General features: G+C 44.3%; 1 protein-coding gene across 3 annotated transcripts in view; it reads left to right on the top strand.

Moving 5' to 3' along the window:
* Positions 1-18,930, top strand: part of slc2a9l2 (solute carrier family 2 member 9, like 2) — a 141,224-nt gene that overhangs the window by 67,889 nt on the left and 54,405 nt on the right. For all 3 annotated transcript variants that reach the window (XM_036551263.1, XM_036551262.1, XM_036551264.1), the window contains exons 8-9: positions 2,065-2,252; positions 6,667-6,777. In XM_036551263.1, the coding sequence (XP_036407156.1) occupies positions 2,065-2,252; positions 6,667-6,777 (299 nt within the window). The remainder of the gene's footprint in view (positions 1-2,064; positions 2,253-6,666; positions 6,778-18,930) is intronic.

Raw genomic sequence — 18,930 nt, forward strand, 5'->3', positions numbered from 1 at the left:
TTGTCAAAGCCACTGTTTGATTCTCTCCAGTGCCGCTGGTACACATTGGATAAACATCAGAGCCGAGCGTGAGTGCACTTTGTTTAAGGTGTTAGCTTTGTGTGCCAGTAATCATTGGCATCCGCCTTGCGCCCAGCATGTACCACTTCCTGAAACTTGTGAGCAATAATAAAGGAGTTCCGCAGAGACTGTCACTGTGTATATATCTCTGCTGTTCCCAAATTCATTACCAGCCCTTCACATGTAGGCAGCAATATCTAGTGGTGTCACCCTCCCCACCCCACCCCCTGCCCAAGACACAGTGTGCCTCCAGATTAAAGCATCTTTAATCTCTTAAACATTCTGCAGGAGAAAGGCATAATCCCATATACATATGCAAATTTCTCAGTAATTAATGCAGCGATCTGTTGGCTGGTTTTAATGCTTTGGGCATCAGATGTAACTCCACAGACTAAAACAGCAGGGAGTCAAGAACTCAATCACAGGCAATATGGGCATAAAAGTGATGACAAAAGGGTGGTTTTAATTTTTAATACTTTTTAATTGCCTCAAACAGAAGTCATGGCAGCAAGTACAAAGAAGTTTAAAAAGTCAGGTCAGGTGGCTGTGAAGTGTGTGCTGTGAATACAGTAAATCACTGGCGATCAGAGAAGTTCTGAGTTATGTTTCTTATTATATTTCTTCCTATCTACTGCGGTTTCAGACGTGGAATCAGTTGATCTTAAGTGTATTATTTGTTTTGCCCTGGCATAGAGATAGTTTGATATTTCATGGTTAAATTGCGGGGAACCAGTGTTGCTTCTCTGCAATATTTCATCTTTGTATCCGCCCTCGTTACAGTGTGCAGTTCTAAGCTGCCCAGCGATGGTACGCACCGTGCACATCCCTCAGAGCGTCTTTCATGTTCCACGGTTGAGCTTGTGTGCTTTAGAAGTGCCTGCTAACTAGCAGCCTTCAAGTTGGTCTTTGTGACTGGATCCAGATCCTCTGTCAACAGGCAACATCCCACAATGGCACTTCACAGCCAGAGACATGCACACCCACACGCAAGAATATATGGGCACACACGCACACATATACATGGCCACACACAAATGAACTTGCACCATTTATGCGAACACACACATGCAGAAATGCATGCATACATGCACACCCATGCACACTTATGCACATACAAAGTGCAACTTGAAACAGCTCCTACTGCAGCTGGCAGAGAGAAAGCACCAGCCCTTTTTTATTTGTATCAAAGACTATTTCATGTTATAACATGTTAGTTGTTATCTATGCTGTCGCTCTCTGGCCTATGAACTGTTGGACATATTAAGTAAAACTTTCTGATTGCTGTGTTACAGATTTGGAGCCTTCCCTCCTTATCCCCAGCACAACTCTAACGACATTAAATTAGTGGCCTATTCATCTATATCTAACCACCATGCACCGCCATGCTTGGCTTTGAGGAATTAATAAGTACAGAATGCACATCATTACTGAACTCTGTATTTACTGCAAATGACGCATTTGCTGGAGCTTTATCTCACAGATAAAGTGCTTCAAGCTGACTGATGTACTGTGCAGTATTGTATTGTGCTAGATGTGGTGGAGCGTGTGTGACGCAGTGTGTGTGTGTGTGTGGGTGTGTGTGTGTGTGTGTGTGAGAGAGAGATGCAGTGTGTGTGACACGTGCGTGTGTGTGACGCAGTGTGTGTATGACACAGTACTATATGTGATGCAGTGTGTGTGTGTGTGTCTGCATATGTGTGTGTGTGCATGTGTGTGTGCATGTGTGCGTGAGTGTGTGTGTGCGTGAGTGTGTGTGTGCGTGAGTGTGTGTGTGCGTGTGTGTGTGTGTGTGTGTGCATGTGTGCGTGAGTGGGTGTGTGTGTGTGTGTGTCTTCGTGTGTGTGTGTGTGCGCGTGTGTGTGTGTGTCTGTCTGTATGTGTGCATGTGTGTGTGTGTGAGAGACAGAGATGCAGTGTGTGTGTGACATAGTGTGTGTGTATGTGCGTGTGTGTGACGCAGTGCGTATGACACTGCGTATGTGTGACACAGTGCGGTGTCCCCAGCGTTCCAGGCCTTCCTGGGGAAGAAGGACGTGACGAAGGAGCTGGAGGAGGTCCACATGGAGAGCCGCGCTCAGAACAACCTGCGCGTCGTGACCGTGGCCGAGCTGCTCCGAAACCGCGCCGTGCGCTGGCAGGTCATCACCGTCATCGTCACCATGGCCTGCTACCAGCTGTGCGGCCTCAACGCTGTGAGTACCCGCCTCGTTCCGCCTGCGGGGGCGCCGATGGAGAGCGCCACAGGGTGCGTTAGCCATCAGCAGGGAGCGCAGTACTGCTGAGAACAATGATAGTAATGATAATGATAATGATCGTCACAGGCAGCAGTGCGGTGTATGAATAAGGAGCAGGGTTTGTGGTTGTGGTTCGATTCCCTGCAGGGTCACGGCTGTTGTACCCTAGGGCAAGGTACTTAACCTAAGAGTCAAGGTCCAGCTGTATAAATTGATTAAAGTAAGCTGCGCTGGATAAGAGCATCTGCTAAATGACAATATTGTAATGCGACTGTCATTGTCACAACCCTTAAGGAGATCTGTGGAGACTGTTACCAGGCCTATGCTTGTACACAGCAATATCCAGTGATGTCACACATCCAACATATGCAACTCCTACCTGGGTGATGTACGGCAGCCATTTTGAGCCAAAAGGCTGAGCATCTACAGCATTTATTTAGCTGTGTGAAATGGGAGAAAGCCAGGTTTAGAGCGCCAAGTTTGGGAGTACCCAGTAGTGGTAATTTGTCCCTCTTTGTGTATTGAAAGAAGCAGTTGTGTTAAGATTAAAATGGTGGCCTTAGCATGTAGTTGAGGCAGAGACCCTTGCTGTGTTCAAGTCTAGACTTGATGCAGTTTTGGATACTCTTTAATTAAGAAATGGCGAGCTTAGTTGGGCCGAATGGCCTGTTCTCATCATCATATGTTCTTATGTTCTTATGTTCTTATGTCCTCTTGCCACTCAGGTTTGCAGATGAGTGATGTATTAACCATGTGCATGTATTAACAAATGTTCAGAATCAAAGGGAATGTTCTGGAAAATTTCGCACTGATTCTCTGAGTCACCAGGCCTTATCCGAAGTTCAAAAACTTCCCGCAGCGTCTTTTGGTTTCTCAGATGTATCCATTTCCCAAATAACGGTGACTAGTCAAAATGGTTCCTGTTTCACTTCACACGTAATGATATTAATTTTTAATTTGATTTTTGATCACACGAAAACAGCGTGACGCCTCAGTGATGTAGGAAATACCAAAAGAACATGAACTGAACTCCTCAGTAGTAAGAGGCCAAGACAAATTGGCTAATTACAGATGCTGGAGAAGAATAAATTTCTAGCACACTTTTATCATATCTTCAACAACTTCAACATCTTTGACTTAAAGCTTTGCCCTTTGTTTTGATTGTTGAGTCATACTACACACATCACAACTATGTTTTTTGCTCATGTTCTAGAACAGCCAGCTTCAAGAACAGTTTATATTGCCAGAAAAGACTCACAGCCACTCGAAAACAAAGTGCACTGAAGGTTTGGCTTGCTGCCATGGGCAATGCTGAAAACTCAGCTAAGATCTCTTTTCTTCCCCCCCCTCTCTGTGTTATGGAAACCCTGGGGGTGATCTCAGATGACAGCGTGGGGAGCGGAGTTCGTCCGCAACTTGTTGGTGTATAACTGTTGCCACTTCCATTGTGCAAAGTGTGTCTTATTTATTGATGAATTGACTCGCATGCTTACATCAGGCCGTGGTAGACATCATGAAATATTCAGCAGCACTTGTGTGTGGAATTGCATGGTAGACACATGGAGGATCCCCGTATCTTTCCCACTCCCACAAAATCATTAGCACTACTTTGAATAATCAATTTTTGTGAAAGAGCAGCTTTTTTTACCGCTTATAGGATTTCCACATTTGGTTTGAATAGGCAGAGGTGGTGAGTAGTGAGAGAGTTTCAAAATGAGCATTCAGTTGAATGAGGTGAAATGATTTATGTTTTGAAATGAGAAAATGAGACTTTACATATAGATGTGAGCATTAAATGTTTTTTTTTTTTATTATTTTATTTTTGTATTAAATGAGCTGGCATGCGTGAAATGTTTGAAATGGTGATTTATTAAATGTAGTGACAGTTGCTGGGTTGGCCTGCCAACTGTTAAAGAGCAAACCCCTGGTAATCACAGGTTTAATCCTCATTCACTGACAATAAGAGGAAAGCAATTCTGTTTGGTATTTTAAGTAGATCAAATATTCATGAAAGTTTTCTAATGTGGCAGGCAGTCCCCGGGTTTTGACAATGCCCCCGTCTCGTTATGTGATATGGATATTTCCCCGCTTATTAGAGAGAGGGGTGGGAGGAACGATCCCGTGAAAAATCAGGAAGCGGACTTTTTGAAGTCACTTTATTAATCAGCAACTGAAATGAAAATCATTTTTCATTTCTCATGTTTTTTTTTTATTATTTTGGGAGCCAATGTGTCTTGTTATTCTCCAGCTTTGATGTCTGTGAGCGTTTGTGAATGTGGAAAAAAAATGATCATTTAGCACAGAGCGTTCTCTCTAGCCAGAGTGAAACCTCGGCGAGACGGGGTCAGCGGAAAGCCGGCGGCCGGCCTGACCCCGGGTAGCATTCACCCACCCCCCTGGTCGGGCCTGACTGCAGGGCCATCTGCTTTGCGACCAGCCCTGCCACGGTCGCGAGCGACCTTGGAGAGCCGCTAATCGACCTTCGCGGTGTAATTGGCCTAAATCGGCACTCTTTCCAGCCCGTTAACCTTGGAGGACGTTGGAGGTCCTGTTAAAAGGGCACAGCTCGTACCAGACCAGCGGCAAAGAATTGCTCTGAGGTCATTACAGCTGTTGTGGGAACTGTGAAGCCACGTCTTCCACGATGCATATTTGCTGTTCGCTGCCATTAAGACCCCACACTGTCCTCAGGTGCTAAGTGGAGGTAATGATTAGAGTGCATATGGACTTTGCGATGGTGCGTAATGCATACTGGACCAGTGCTGCTGTTACTGTAGTGAGTGCCAGTGCTTCTTCTTCTAAACCTACTGTCTGCATCGCAGTTACAGCTACTTCCGTCACCACTTGTAGAGGGGCAAATGTTCAGCCCTGTGGGCTTTTCTCTCTTATTCCCCGGTTGATTCAGAGGTAAGATTTGTGAGGAAGTCCCAGACATGAATGGCTGCCAAAAATCTCATCCAAAAGTAGTTGTGAAAATAAATAATAAATGGTGTCTTTGCAGAAGTCGGAAGTTTTACAGCCGCATGAATATTTTTAACATGGTAATTAATCCAGTTGATGGAGTCGCCCAACCTGCGGAAGGGAAATGTCAGGAGCGTGGCGGCCGTCGGCTGATAAAGGCCTTAAGCCCCAGCTCTTCACCTTGGGATTCTAATGAAAGGATATTCAACAGAGCGATTGAAATGCTGGCCAGCTTCCCCCCCCCCGAAAACAGCGCCTTAATCCACCGTAATACCATTCCCCGATTGTCATTTAAAAGTGTTCTAGCGCATTACTGAGTTAGTGACCTTTATTTATGATTCTTGTTGGGAGGAGCTGGAAACTAGCAGGGGCGGTTTGCATCTGCCAGGGGCTGGGGTTTTAAAAAGCGGGAACGACGTGTGTGGGGATAAGCGATAAGTGTTGAGCGTGCGTTTAGCACCACGCCGGTGTGCAAGTTAAAGCCTGATTTAGTGCTGTGCTGAAAGGTTCTGACATTTCCCTTACAAGTCTGGTAATTAGTAACATGAAAGGTTAATAGAAGTACAGAAATTGTATTCACCCACACTTTATTGGCATGCACAATCTGTGCAGAAAAGTCATAAATGTTAAGATTTACATTATTTTAAGCAAAATACCAGATTTTTTGGAGTGCTTATGGTGTCTGTTGTAAAGTAACTTAACAGGGATTGGAAAGGCAAATTTGCTGAATTTTGGATTAGGTGTATTAGGTGAATTTTGGAGCAGTGGTGTTGCTACCCTGTATTTATGTTTGTATATTGCTGCAGCAGCATTGAACATCATATGCTTATGCAGCATAGGCTACAGCTCTGAGCATCATCAGACTTACAGGTTTTACACTGTTGTATTAACATCTGCCACCTGACATTCCTAGCCCAGAAAATCAGTGGGTGAAAACCATTAGATAGCGACATGTAAGGGCTACCGGATGCTTGGAAAGAGATGCAAAGGCTGTTATCCTGCTTTTCCCCTTTTTTTTAAATGTTGTTTTGCCGTAAAAAAGGTTCATCTGTGTTCATCAGGTGAACATCCAATATTAAAGATAAAGTAGGCCTATGACATCACCTAAATATGAAAAATGTACTAATTTATCATCAGCTATATAGCTGTAATCATCATGTGTCATTATAGCTGTGCTCACAAGTTTCACTTGTGGCTACTTTATTTGCCATAAATTATACAAATAAGTATATTGCTAGCAGTCCGAGTTCATTTTTCCATCACTATTGCCTCACTTTGCAGCCCACAGCACAATACTTTTTGCGTTTGTTTTTGTTCCTGGGGCACTGGTGCGTTTTTTGCAAAGCAGAAAGATGTATATGTGTTTCAGTGGATGGGAGTGGCTGATGATTGTTATCGGTTGTCCTGACAGATCTGGTACTACACCAATGGGATCCTGACGGAGGCAGGCTTTCACCAGAGCTCAGTCCCTTACGTCACTTTAAGCACGGGCGGAGTGGAGACCCTGGCGGCCATTTGCTCGGTGAGTACAAACCCATTACATTGCATTACATTGCATTACATTACATTATTGGCATTTAGAAGATGCTCTCATCCGGAGCGACTTACATCAGTTACAGGTTTTTGCAATGTTATCCATTAATACAGCTGTATATTTACTGAGGCAATTGTGAGTTAAGTACCATTCCCAAGGGTACAGCAGCAGTGCCCCTGTAGGGAATCAAAGTCCTGCTTCTTAACCACTATGGTACACTACCTCCCCCCCACCACCATATATTATATTATTGTAAAAATATGCTGCATAAAATTCATAGGTGATATCCGTAGTCATTCCAGGAAAGTTAAATGACTAATGCAAATTTATTGACATGTATAATTTTTAATAACAGCGCATACACTTTGATACACAGGTCCCTGTCAGAGGACATGCTGAAAAGCACTGCAACATGCAATTAAATTAAACATGTGCAGGGATCCCAAGCACTCAACAAAAATACACACTATTTATCAGGATATTCTTATTTAGGTTATTAATACAGACCAATCCAACAAAGGCATGATTCATTATGTGTTTGTAATACAATTACAACTATACTGTACATGTAGAACAATATATTTAGAAACTTAAACTCTGGGGGACTTCTGTTCTTTGAATGAACAAGTACACCTTTTCTGTTCTTTCACAGCAGCATGAGTTTTTGATGTCTGAAGTTAATGAAACATACTGTGGAAAAACAGGAAAATGTAACACTTGCTAAAATGCATTACTCACCGTTCAGAACTTTGTGCCATAAGCAATTATATTCACTGTACTCTTATGAGAACAGAAGCTATCCATAATGGGGGAAGTCATTTAATATTTTGAGCATTGTGTATTGAGCTTAAGAAAGTGTGACCCCAGTAATGCAGGTGTGTCTCAGCAGAGCGTGAAAAAACAAAGGCTATTGGGAAGCTCACGAACCAGGGCAAAACAGACTATAGCAGAGGCTTTCAAATGCACAACTTGGGGACCTACCATTGTGGACATAGCAGGGGTGCTCCACAGAGGTCTGGTGAAGAGTTAACCAAATAAAAGATTATACCATTTCCTGTCCATGCTTACACAGGCTACCGATAAGGTAAAAGGGATAAACTGATTTGTCAGGGTCACGTGGCCGAGCAAAAGTGGAGGGGTTTCTCTCATTGCTGCGAAACGCTGCGAGCTCTTGCATTTAAACTGAGTGTGCTCTGGGTGTAGGGGCTGTGGCAGCGTCTGACGGGTTTGTTGAGCGGTATCAAGCCCTGCTGATATTTTCATTAAACCAGGCTTTGCGCTGTCACTGCCGGCCACAGTAATCCATTCTTCCTCCCGGTAAACTGAGCAGCACAAACCTTCCAGGGTGTAATTGAGGAATGATAAATCACCCTTACAATCCTTTCACTTCGGCGGGGACCCCGTCAGCAGCGAATTCAATACTACGCGTGTGGCGGTATTAGCTAAATTAGGTTGGAACCCATCCAGGGATTTCTCATATTGGGGTGGGATGCCATGGGTTCACAAATCCAGGGTTTCTTTTCTTTTTTTGTCCCCCCATCGTGGGGTTAGACTTAAAGGAAAGCCAGACCTGATTCACACAGACTCATTTTATGATAGTGGTGAATACAGGAAAGACCGATGGACTGCAACAGCACGTCTCCCACGGAGTCACCTCTCTGTCCCTCTTAGTTTCCTTTATACCTATAACGTGACATTTACATTTACATTTATTCATTTAGCAGACGCTTTTATCCAAAGTGACTTACATAGGTTACAGTTCTTTACAATGTCATCCATTTATACAGCCGGATATTTACAGAGGCAATTGTGGGTTAAGTACCTTTCCCAAGGGTACAGCAGCAGTGTCCCAGCGGGGATCGAACCGGCAACCAGGTGCAGGACAGAGATAAGTGTAACGGAAATAACCAAACTTCCACACAAAGCCCGCTTCTGAGGGTGATTTATTTTAGGAGAACAGTAGGTGCATCTTCGTCAGGGCAAGCTCTGGGATGTAACCCTCCCTAGAGGTGCTCTGAGGAGCAGGTCCCCCTGCCTCACTGGAGCCGACGTGTAAGTGGACTAACACCCCCTGATGTGGTCTTTCAGATAAAACCTGTCATTGTGTTAGCTGCATCATCCCAAATGGTAGAAGCCAAGTAAGGGCTAGACCTCGTTAGTACTTGGAAGAGGAGGCCTCCACGGAAAAGCGGGGAGATTCTAGTAAAAGTGAGGATGTATCAGTAGGGGTCCTGTGGACCAAGTAATATTCAATACCTCGGTGTGATGATAGGGCCACTGTGCTCTAGGAGGTGCTGTCTCTGGTGAGATGTTAGACTAAGGTTCTGATTTAATGTGCACCCTGTGGCATGTGGCACCCTGAATAAAGGTGTTTGCAAGGTCCTGGCCAAAGGCCCGGTATCAATATGGCCATTTATCTCTCCAAGTGTCTAATTCATTCATTCAGCTACAAAATGGTTGTCGTGCATCACCCAGATAGGTACTAAAATGTACATGTATATATCACAAGGCTTTTCATTTGTCAGGCTTAATCACCAACAGTGTAAATGTAATGTTATTGTTCCATTCTTATTGATATAGTGGCAGAACCTACACCCCCCCCCCCATTATCTTTTCAGAAAAAAAAAAGAACTGCCATATGTCAGTTCAGCCTCGGTTTATCAAGTAATAATTATATGCGTTGTTTATGTTCATTTGCAGCTGGCACTAATAAAATGCACATTCTAAAGACATCTGTTGAAAAGTACAGCCATATCCTCAAATTAGCTTCTCAATCAAAAAGCACAGTGCCATACCCTGAAATCAATTCCATCCTTCCAACGCCCTGATATCACAGTTGACTCAGTATTTGTTCATTCACACATTAAACTCATCGTCTGGACTAATGTTGGCTGCTTACATTTGCCTGCTAACTTTGTAGATCTGCAATTAAAGCAAAAATATAATGCAAGTAATCAACCTGGTTCATTTTTTTATTATTTTAACTTGAGTAAAATAAAATAAAAATGGCAGAATTAGTACTGAGAGGGGTATATAATGCTTAGACTTGGGGGTTGATGCTGAAAATGTATTTAGCACCACTGACCTACTGTATCACTCCTATCATTAGTATATTCCCTGCATTTCAGTGAAAACCATTAGGGTAATACATTCATGCACAGGCATGACAGTTCTGACAGTGATTATGTTTGATTATACTCAAGCTTTTTAAATGCATAATGCATGGCTTTGCATTTACCAACTGTTATTGAACTGTTATTGAGTAAACATCAGAATGTCATTGGGGTTCTCTGTACTCAAGGCAGAAGGTTATATCCCACTGCTGAATACATAGATGAGGCCCTGTAGCTGGACCTTTAAGAAACATTTGACCTAAATTGCTCTAATAATCAGTAGCTGGGGATAATAGTGGAAATCACAGATGCTAGTTCACCTTGTGTGAGGTTTCCTTTTTTTTTTTTTCTTTTTTTCTTCTGTTAATTTGCTCAAATGACCCAGTTACGGGCGAGAACAGCGCCTCTCCACACATCAGTGGCGTGTGAAGTTAATCTTTGATCTTCTTTATCTTTATAATGTCACGAGAGACCGCTGACTGCCGGGTTCTCACACTTCAAAAAGGGCTGCATCACCTGGGGTTGTGGCCGTGGTGTCAGAGCTGTCCTGCTCGTGCTGGTCAGGGTACAGTACAGCCCTGAAGGGACCATCACAGCACCATCCTACCTGTGCCTCTGTAATAAGCTCGGCCTCCCCACTGTATGTGAAAGACAGCAGTGCCAGGTTAGGCCATGGGAGACATGAGCAGAGAGAGGACCGCCATAGCCGTACCCTCCTCGCCCCATTGCAGGGAACCGTGCTCATTACATCTGTGCCCATCATAGCTGTGCCAATTAGAGCTGTGCCCATCATAGTTATGCCAATTAGAGCTGTGCCCATCATAGCTGTGCCGATTAGAGCTGTGCCCATCATAGCTCTGCCAATTAGAGCTGTGCCCATCATAGCTGTGCCGATTAGAGCTGTGCCCATCATAGCTCTGCCAATTAGAGCTGTGCTCTTTACAGGTGTGCCAATCAGAGCTGTGCTCATTACAGCTGTGCCGACCATAGCTGTGCCAATTAGAGCTGTGCCCATCATAGCTGTGCCAATTACAGCTGTGCCCATCATAGCTATGCCAATCAGAGCTGTGCCCACTGTGGGTGTGCCAATCAGCTGTGTCCTTCATGGCTGTGCCAATTACAGCTGTTTCCATGTTGGTTGTGCTCTTTAGAGCTGTGCGCATTGCAGTTGGGCCTTATATAGCTGTGTCTGTTAAACTGTGCTCATCAGAGCTGTGTCTGTGACATCTCAGCCCGTCTCTGTGGAGTCAGTGTGGCGGCCACGTCTCGCTGCCGCTAAAACAGCTTGCGATTCTTCTCACACAGGCGTGGCGGACAGAGAACTGGGCGGATGAGTTACCCAGCGTGCCGGACGAACAATTGCGAAAGGGGGAGGGGGGAGGAGTGTGTTTAGAAGGAGAGGAAGTAAAGCTGGAAGGAGAAAAAAAGAAAACGGTGCAGTGAATGATTGAAGGGGAACACGGAAACCTTCTCCTCGGATGTCCGGTTCATAATGGACTGCCATGTATGCTCAGCTGGCCTCAGTTCTAGAAGAGTCATATTGAGTGCTTATTTTTTTGTTCTTTTTTTGGCTCACCTCGTAAGACACCCCGATGGTCCATCGTCTGTCTGCTCGCTCTTCAGGATGGGACATGTCGAGGTCACCTTGCCCCCCCCCCCCGCAGCACTGCAGTCCTGCAGAGAGAGGTGGGGTGTGGGTGGATTAGTCTGGCCACGTGCCTGCTGGCCGTGCTGCTGCTCCCAGGAGGTTGGCACAGACGAGGCGACAGGCCCCCCAATCAGACCCCCTCGTCCCCACCCCCCGTTCCCCCCTCAGACGTGCGCTGATTACTCTTCCATGTGCTGATCATCCCCAGCGGAGGCTTCCCTGCTTGGCCTCAGGGCTATCGGCGTTAATTTCTCCAAACAAGCCTGCTCCACACGCGCCGTCTCTGTGCACAACTCTGGCACCGATCACTGCTCCTGTGGGCTTTTTCATTCCCACTTCCACAGTACCACAGGGCACGCTGTAGCTTTTCCATCATTACCAGAAACACAGGCGCTAAATTTCCCTGACATTCCACCGTTAACCCCCCCCCCCCCCCCCCCCCCCCACCACCAAGCTCCCATGAGAATACTCTTATTGACGTGAGGGAAATTGATGTTTATTCAAGGTCGTTTCGTTTTGTTTGTCTTCCAAAGTGGCCAGGTGGTTTATCGGTTTGACTGATGGAGGCTGCTCGTTGAGTATGTAACTATGGGAAATTAGCTTTGAAATTCTCTAATTCCTTTCAGTGTGTCCTTTTGCCAAAGATAACAAGACAGCAAACGTGTATCTCCGCTCCGGGAACAGGGCCTGAACCATGTTCGGCAGTGGAGCCAGGGCAGAACTGTAGAAATAGACATGGATCGCTGCAAAAGTTAAAACAGCAGTCAACATTGGCATCAATCTCCGAATTCATTACATTAGCAGCGTACATCTGCTCAGTCACTCACCGTCTATGGGGTGGCAGTTTTAAATGAATAAATAACAACGCTCATTCAAATGGCCTCCTTTTGCTACACATTACATTGGCTTTTCAGACGCTCTTATGTAGGGCGATAGCATGTCTTACCCTTTACACACATTATCCATTTATACAGCTGAGTGCTTGCAGAGGCTATCTGGGTTAAGTACCAGTGGTCCGCCTGGCCCACCCTAGTTGCGTTCAAGAGTGCACTTACATGAGCACCGGGCTAAGTGCGCAGTGTCACAACCAGCAGTGAGATGAGGTGAGCTATTGTGACAAGGTGAAAATGAAGGTGAAAGTGAGATTGTTACAACGTAGTGACACAATGTTGTACAGCCATGTTGCGACACTGTTGCATAGCAACATCCCCACATCTTTCCGACACAACTCCGTTGTAACATTACCACCACCTTCATATTTACCTTTTATAACATGGCCATGCTAAGGTATGCCATCAAAATTTTTACATTTTAAACTCTATGATTTCAATCACTAGTTTACCACTGCTGCAAGGATAGATTTTGCAAACCCAAATAGCTTTACCTCTAAAAAGGTTCTGTAAAATTGAAAAGTTGTTATCTGAGTGCTGAAAATTTCATGTTTCTTTTTGCAGTTGCAAAAAAAAAAAACAAAAAAAAAAACAAAAGCAAGAAGCAAATCTTTATTTACCCAATCCTCATATTTGCTGATAAATCCAACCAAAGAGCAGGAACTGTCAGACAGCCAACTCTCCAAACATGAAATGTTCCAAAATTCTCCATGTGTTGAGGAACACACAAGCATTACTTTACAAAGAGAGCGAACAAGTGGGACATTCACTGCTACTTTATTTTGGTGACAGAGCAAAATTATGCCAATGAAAGCATCGTGAGTTTGTCGCTGAAAGCGAGTGATCAAAACACTTTAAAATCAGCTCCATTGCTACACAGACACTACAGAATGTGAGAACCTGATGGGGAATTATGAACAATTTCATTTCTGTGTTAGAAGTAAAGTGTCTATTGAATCATGTTTTATGATGATAAATTATACTTTTTGTGTATATTATTTTCTTAACTTGTGAGATCATGTTTATGAATGCTAGTTGATGCTAATGGTGTTTCTTATATGCATGTTCATAAGATATGTATTTATATATTATTAGCTTCTTTAGAAATATGAGGCTTTGAAGATATGAGAATGAAAATAAAATGTAGGCAGAAGTGCTTTTAATGGAAAAAAGAGAAATTAACATTCAAACCAAAAACATAAAATTGAAAAATACGAATTTCATAAGAAACCATATTCTATACCATGTGTGCTATTGAAACTTTAATGGCTTTTGTGTTTACAAAATAATGCCATTTATTGCCTTTTTCATAATTGAATATAAATGTGTCAAATAGCCAAAGAGGTAAAGAGCATAAGGGAAAAGTGGAATATGAGTTATCAGACTAGAGCACAGAGTATAATAAGCATGAGTTAAAGGTATGAGGTATTAGGCATAAGAGGCAGGTGAGGTACACTGTAAGACATACCAGTAGACAAGTCCAGCTGTGTACACAGTTTGGGGCGAATATGATATTATTCTCTCCATTAATGCAAAAGCATTTTATAAAATGCAGACTGTGATTGCCTGAAGCTAGTGGCTTGGAGTGAAAGCACTATATCAGATAGCCAAAGTCTGAGCTGACGAAAAGACGCCTCTGCATGCTTATTGAAATTAAAATTAATTGCGCAGCGGATTCGCTGAGGGGAGAACGCCGCTCGAGCAAACGACGCGTACTGAATAATTTACGCGTAACATCACGATTCCGGGACTGAGATTATGAAGATGTTTTCTGGGCTTCTGTTGCCGTTTATTATTTTGGGGCTAATGTGCTTATGCCTGAACAGAACAGAGGAAACGTTATGTAGGGGGACTAAGGGACTCGAGAGAGGGGATCCCAAAAACCAGCTCCAACTGTCACATGCTTTAGGAGTCTGCTCAAACCAGTGGGTAGGAGTCTAGGAGAAGTACATTATAAGCACATTAAAACGCACACAGTCAGTTCCTTGAAGCGTACCTTGGGTTAAATATGTATATGTGTGTTAAAATGTTTAATACACACGATGAGGCAAAAGTGACAATCCAAGTGCACACTGTTTTATAATGCAAGTAAGAAAGAAACTTGCTGCAGACATGCTCTTTCCGTTCACTAAGAAGTGATGTATCTTTGGCATGTGTCTGAAATCTTTCTAAACCATTTTAACTAATTTACCGTATGACATTAGACTTCACTCTATATAGAGAGATTATATGTGTGTATTGTCTGTTTGTTTCTTCTGAAATGCAAATCTAGTCCCTGTTTAAAATGCGTTCCTCTGTCTCTGGCCAAGAGCTTTATGTGGAGGGACTGCCAAACAGTTTGGTTGTCTAATGCTTCTGCTGTTCTCAGAGGTAATGCAGTGGTTTCCAGGATATGATTACTTCACTGTTTATTTAGTAGATGCCTTCGTCCAATTAATGTAATGTGTATTCAACAATTAATACACATTACATTTTGCATGCTATCCATTTAGACAAATAGACAATTGCCTGAATAATTCTCTCAAGGCTGTAATCGTGCTGACATCACCTGAGACTTAACCCAACAACCTTCTGGTTACAAGCCAAGCTCTTTAACCACTGCAGCGCATGACTGGATGGTTCCACTGTACTCTGCAAGCAACAGTATAATGGTGTTTGTATATGTCTATATATTTGACTGAAATTACTCAAGAATGCTATCCATTAACCAACGGCAACCTGATATCAAGTCTGTGAGTGTTTTTTTTTTCTTTTCTTTTCTTTTCCAGCCACTGTATTAGAGTTGTTGTTTGTAACTGCGTAGGGATTTCATTGTGGTGGGCACGCTGGTATGGATTCTGCATAAACAGAATTTTTGGGGGAAAAAAAAAGGGTGACAGCAGGACTTGTTCTGCTCACAGAAAAATAAAATATGAGCCTTTCATCTGAGTCTGTCGGTGAAGTGCCACGCGTCGTAACGTGTCAGCGCGCCTAGTTTAATTCAACGCTTTAATCTTCCATCAGAGCATTGTTTTGTTTCGGGTTTTATATTTTTCATTATGGAGCAGTCAGGCTTTATTGATTCAGAAAAAGAAAGCCCCCCCCCCCCCCAAAAAAAAGCTGTAAGAAGAGGGTTTGGTTGTTGTTGGGGGGGGATACAAAAAAAAATAATAATTGATTTACTTGAGGCACTCAAGTAAGTAGAGGGAGCACTGAAACGGTGCACAGAGTCCGTTTTCATCTGATTTTAAGTGATAATATTTGTCTTTGCACGCTACATGCGCCCTTCCACATCACTGCTTTGATGTGCAGGGTCTGATGGATCCCCCGCTGGCGTTTTGCTTTTAATTGGACTTGCAGGGAGTGTGTCTGCACTGTCTTCAATGGTGTTTATTTATAACTTGGCCTCCAAGGCCCTAGCGCCCAGCGCTCACCGTTAATCCGAGAGGAGGAGATCGGTGGACCGCGGTCACCGAGAAAACCCGCCATCCTCGCGCGCGGACAGTGGCAGGCCTGGTACAGAGGGCAGGGGGCGGAAATGCCCCCTGCACATAATATGTTTTGGGCAAAATTAAAGAGTGTAAAGGCTATCTTTGCTCGGAGAGTGCCTGTCCTCGCTCTTCTCACACTGTGGATGACTGCCCTTACCGTTTATGGCTCGTGAATAACTGCTCCTTACTCCCCAACCTCTTTGAGTGACTGTCCTTACTGCATTCATGCTGTGAGTGACTGCTCTTTCTTTTCATGCTGTACAGATTGCTGTCCTTACCCGAGCACCTTTGAGTGACCACCCTTATTGTTTCTGCTTTCAGAATGACTGCTCCTTACTCCCAAACTTTGAGTTACTGTCCGTACTCTTTTGAGTGACTGCCCATATTGTTTGTGCTCTGAGAGTGCCTGTCCTTTACCCTCACCCCCTTTCAGTGACGGTCCTTACAGCGTTTACTTTGTGAGTGACTTCCCGCACAGTCTGCACTCTGTACTGACTGCGTCTCCTCTCCCCTTTGGTTTCAGAGGCGATGCAGTCTGGCTTGAGTTCCTCTTGTCAACAGAAGAAATGGTGCATTTTGATGCATTCTGTTACAGCCCTTTTTAATAAGAAGTGTAATGTAGGTCTAGTGTCTGGGAAGAGATTTCTGAAATTGAAAATCCTGTGTTTTGGACAATAATATCCTTAATGACTATGGCTGTACTCAAACTTCTCTTTTAAGTGAAAGTTTTTTCGGTGCTCTTGCAATCAATACAATCCTCTCTTCAACACTCCCGTAAATTGTCAGATGACCCTCACTTTATTGATTTAAATTGAATTGAGTGGGGACAGTGTCATCTGGGTGTCTTCCTAGTTACATAACAGTGTCCTGTCAACACTGTTGACCCTGGGTTGTGTTGTCATGATGACGGCTGATAAGCCAATATGTTTGTGGCATGGGTGGCGTGGCGTTCTAGTCATGTCAATGCGTTATTAACCAGCGTCTTCACTCCCAGAAAGCCGCGCTCTGTCTCGACTCCTCTCCGAATCATTTCCTGAGATGTGTCGTTGCCCTTTTTGTTGTGTGCTGCCGTTGCCGTGGAGCACCTTATGGGTGGTGTGTCACTCTGATGATGTCATCTGAGCACGGTATGACACATCACATGAGGGCTAGCATCACTCAGACATGCAGTGAGGGAAAAAGAGGGAGGGAAAAACATCCCAGGGATGTAGTTCCAGAGCGTTAATAATAACTGACCCCTGAATGAGGCGGAACGGATTTGAATGGAAGGTGGTTATTTTTAATCCCCCCCCCCCCCCCCCCCCCCATTGCGCAGCCTCCATCTTGAATGACTGACTGGTGTTTCAGAGGCGGGGAGCGTAGCACCTTGGGGGACATTCAATCTACCTGCCACGGCTTTTCATGTGAAAATTTTCATTGAGCGTGGCATTGTTCAATTGCCATGTTCATTACTCTAAATTAGTCACAAAGCGCTGAATGGCTGAGCTGAAACAATTTGAGTTTGCTAGTCTAGTTCTATTTTTGGATTTTACAAGAATATTCTCCGCTAAATTTACGCCCATATACTGGAAATGCATCCACTCATTTTATTTATTTATTTATTTATAAAACTACAGAATTGTAGATGTATGGGTGTGTAATCATTCCGTTCGTCAGGATTGTCAAGACACAAAACGGGAGCGAGCATGTGTTGGGCATTGAAAGAGCCATATCCCAGAATCCTGTGCTGTCCTCTCAGTGTCCAGCTCCCTCTGCCACCCCTCTGGTGCTCGTCACTGATGGATGTGTGCAGAGCCACTGCACACACTCAGAGGCCAGCATGGCCGGTGCTGGGGGCTTCTCTCCACTGGGACGCGATGTGTGAAGTGTGGACATTATGGAGCCAGATGGGCTGGGATCTGGGGCCATTCCTGGAGCTACTGTTCAGTCTAGCAAGCACACACACGCACACCATGGACCCATACATGCACACACAGACACACACACAGCGCTGAGCTGCAGACGTTCTCATGCGCAGAGCAGCTCTGACACGTTTCCTCTGGTGCACATTCTCTCCCGAGGAAAGAGAGACAGTGGAGTAACGTCAAACAGCAGGGGGTGCGGCTGTGGCCCAGAAAACTCTCGCATCCCACCTTTTTAAAGGGCGGTCCCAGGTAGAGGTGCACGCGTCCTCAGAGGATCTTTCTGTCACACGTGTAATCACAGAGGCTTTTTGCACTCTTCTCCCCTCAGTCCCCTTTCTTCAGATTTATGCAGTTCCTTGTGGTGACAGGTGGCTGTAGCTGTACATAGCTGCACATAGCTACGCAGTGGAGCTTGGGTAAGGTCCGGGGGGACGCTGCGCTGATCACCTTGGTGCCAGGTGTTCTCTTTCTCACTTGGGTGATTCTCTCTCTCTCTCTCTGGCAGTGAAATGGTGGCCCTTAATGCATTACTTATCAGTTCAACAGAGGGCCTCATCAAGGGAGCCGTAAGATTCAGTAGCTCAGATTTAAACAGTTGGATGTTTAATGAAGCAGTCTGGGTTAAATGCAATTTTTAGGGTCGACGATTACTCCCTCCCGGGACTGGAAGTGGCAGCCTGCAGGTCACAGGTCGTAGGGCATAGGTCACGCTCAGTGAGAGAATGAGAGATGCAGCAGTGTCAGTATTAAAGGAAGTATAGTGGCCGGGCCAAAGGGCAAACATAACGGCCTGTTTCTTCCTTCCAGTGTCAATTTCAAACATGTAATATTAATCCAGGTCAAAAGCCTTATTTAAAGGGCCATACTCATGGTAAAACCAAGTGCTGCGTCTCAGAAATATAGCATTCTGAAGTGCAGAGAAGAAAGATAAATGCTATCAGCTGATTATCATTTGATTATCAAGTGATTGTCAGTTGATTGTCAGTTATTTGTCAGTTGATTGACAGTTGATCATACTATGATCTACACTCATTGAAAAAGATGTAAATAGCACAGAAATGTGTGGTAGTCGTGTCTGTCTGCTGAATCACCGTGTTAAACCATTGCTTTAGTAGA

Source organism: Megalops cyprinoides, chromosome 18 (genome assembly GCF_013368585.1).
Source record: "Megalops cyprinoides isolate fMegCyp1 chromosome 18, fMegCyp1.pri, whole genome shotgun sequence".
Classification (NCBI taxonomy): domain Eukaryota; kingdom Metazoa; phylum Chordata; class Actinopteri; order Elopiformes; family Megalopidae; genus Megalops; species Megalops cyprinoides.